At 39.0% G+C, this 1,381-nt stretch overlaps 1 protein-coding gene across 1 annotated transcript in view; it reads right to left on the bottom strand.

The window, feature by feature from the left end:
• The window catches only part of FANCC (Fanconi anemia, complementation group C), a 131,111-nt gene that overhangs the window by 19,337 nt on the left and 110,393 nt on the right, over window positions 1-1,381 (bottom strand). The window contains exon 7 of the mRNA XM_008567193.1: window positions 312-468. Coding sequence (XP_008565415.1) covers window positions 312-468 — 157 coding nt within the window. The remainder of the gene's footprint in view (window positions 1-311; window positions 469-1,381) is intronic.

Raw genomic sequence — 1,381 nt, 5'->3', positions numbered from 1 at the left:
GACACGAAAAAAGACAAAAAGGAAAAAAAAAAAGAAAAAGTGTTTTAAAAAGCTTATTGTCCAAATGTCGATCCTTATGAATATGTAACTCAGGTGCCACACTGGAGCAAATCACAACTCTCCCACAGGCTCCAGTACTCAGAAAAGTACTCCTCTCTTAGATACTTTTTAAAATAAAATGTAAGTACATGATTATTTTAAAAGGCTCCAATCACTCTATCTTTTTTCCCCTTTTTTGTTCTTTGATTAAAAGAAATGACTCCCAGTATCTCCATTAAGAATTTTTAGCTTCATCAAAGCCCAGCACGTACCAGCGATGAATCTTTTACAAAGTGTTCGATTCTTCTCAGACAATTTCTCTCACTGGAGACTAGCTTTTCAAAAAGATGTAGCACTGCTTTTTCAAGGCTGGGAAGGTGCCGAAGCCAGAGGCAGACTACAGCCGATATGGGGAGAGAAATCTTCTTCCTTTAAGAAAGAAATAAACAAAATTTTAAATAGGAATGGGTTACTAATCGAAAATGATTAAGAAAGCTGCAAATACGGCTACTAATCCAATTTGTGAAATTACTTCTCCCCATGCTCATAGCAGCAGTTAATATTTATGGTTTTAGTGTATATTCACCAAGTGCTCGTTTGCAAAATAATGTGAATATGCTTCCACTTCCATGCACCTTAAGAATTAGAGAAATGCTCAGTAAAAAAGCCTTGCTTTCAAAAAGGTTAAGCAAATATACAGTGAAGGTAGAAAGAGAGAGTGATAAAAAAATGAGATGGAAAAAGGCCTTGTAATGTCCAAGTAAATACAGTCCCTAATTTAAGAAATAGTTATGTGTGAAAGTGCATCATAATGGTTTAAAGTATGAAATCAGACCTGGGTTTGAGTGCCTGAGCCACCACTACTAACGGTATGACCTTGAGAGAGTTACTTAACCTCTACACCTAAGTTTACTCACCTGTAAAATGGGCCTACCTACCTCATAGTGTTATTGTCAGGACCAAATACATTAACACATGTAAAGTGATTAGCAATATTTGCTTGGCACATAGCAAATATTCAATAACCATATTTGTAAATCTGTTGCTTGAAAGTTAAAACACATTTTTATTAACAATTTCATATATAGTGGTGTTGGGAAAATGGAACAATTTGTTCAGGCTCCCCTAACCTCAGGACTGGATAGGGGCGGTTTTGTAAACACTGTGTGTGTGGGTGGAGTAAGTGCGCCTGCACAGCGCCACTGTGGCTGGTGTTCACTCCCTCAGGTGCCCGCCCTGCATGGCCATGTTTTTCCAGACCTGCCACTTCCAAGGACCGTGTGGCCGGTTGCCTAGCTTATAGACCTGTGTGAAGGGGTCTGGTGACCCAGCCTAGCGTGTG

Source organism: Galeopterus variegatus, unplaced genomic scaffold (genome assembly GCF_000696425.1).
Source record: "Galeopterus variegatus unplaced genomic scaffold, G_variegatus-3.0.2 Scaffold302, whole genome shotgun sequence".
Taxonomy (NCBI): domain Eukaryota; kingdom Metazoa; phylum Chordata; class Mammalia; order Dermoptera; family Cynocephalidae; genus Galeopterus; species Galeopterus variegatus.
The sequence above is the reverse complement of the archived record's forward strand: the minus strand, read 5'-3'. Positions and strand labels throughout refer to the sequence as shown.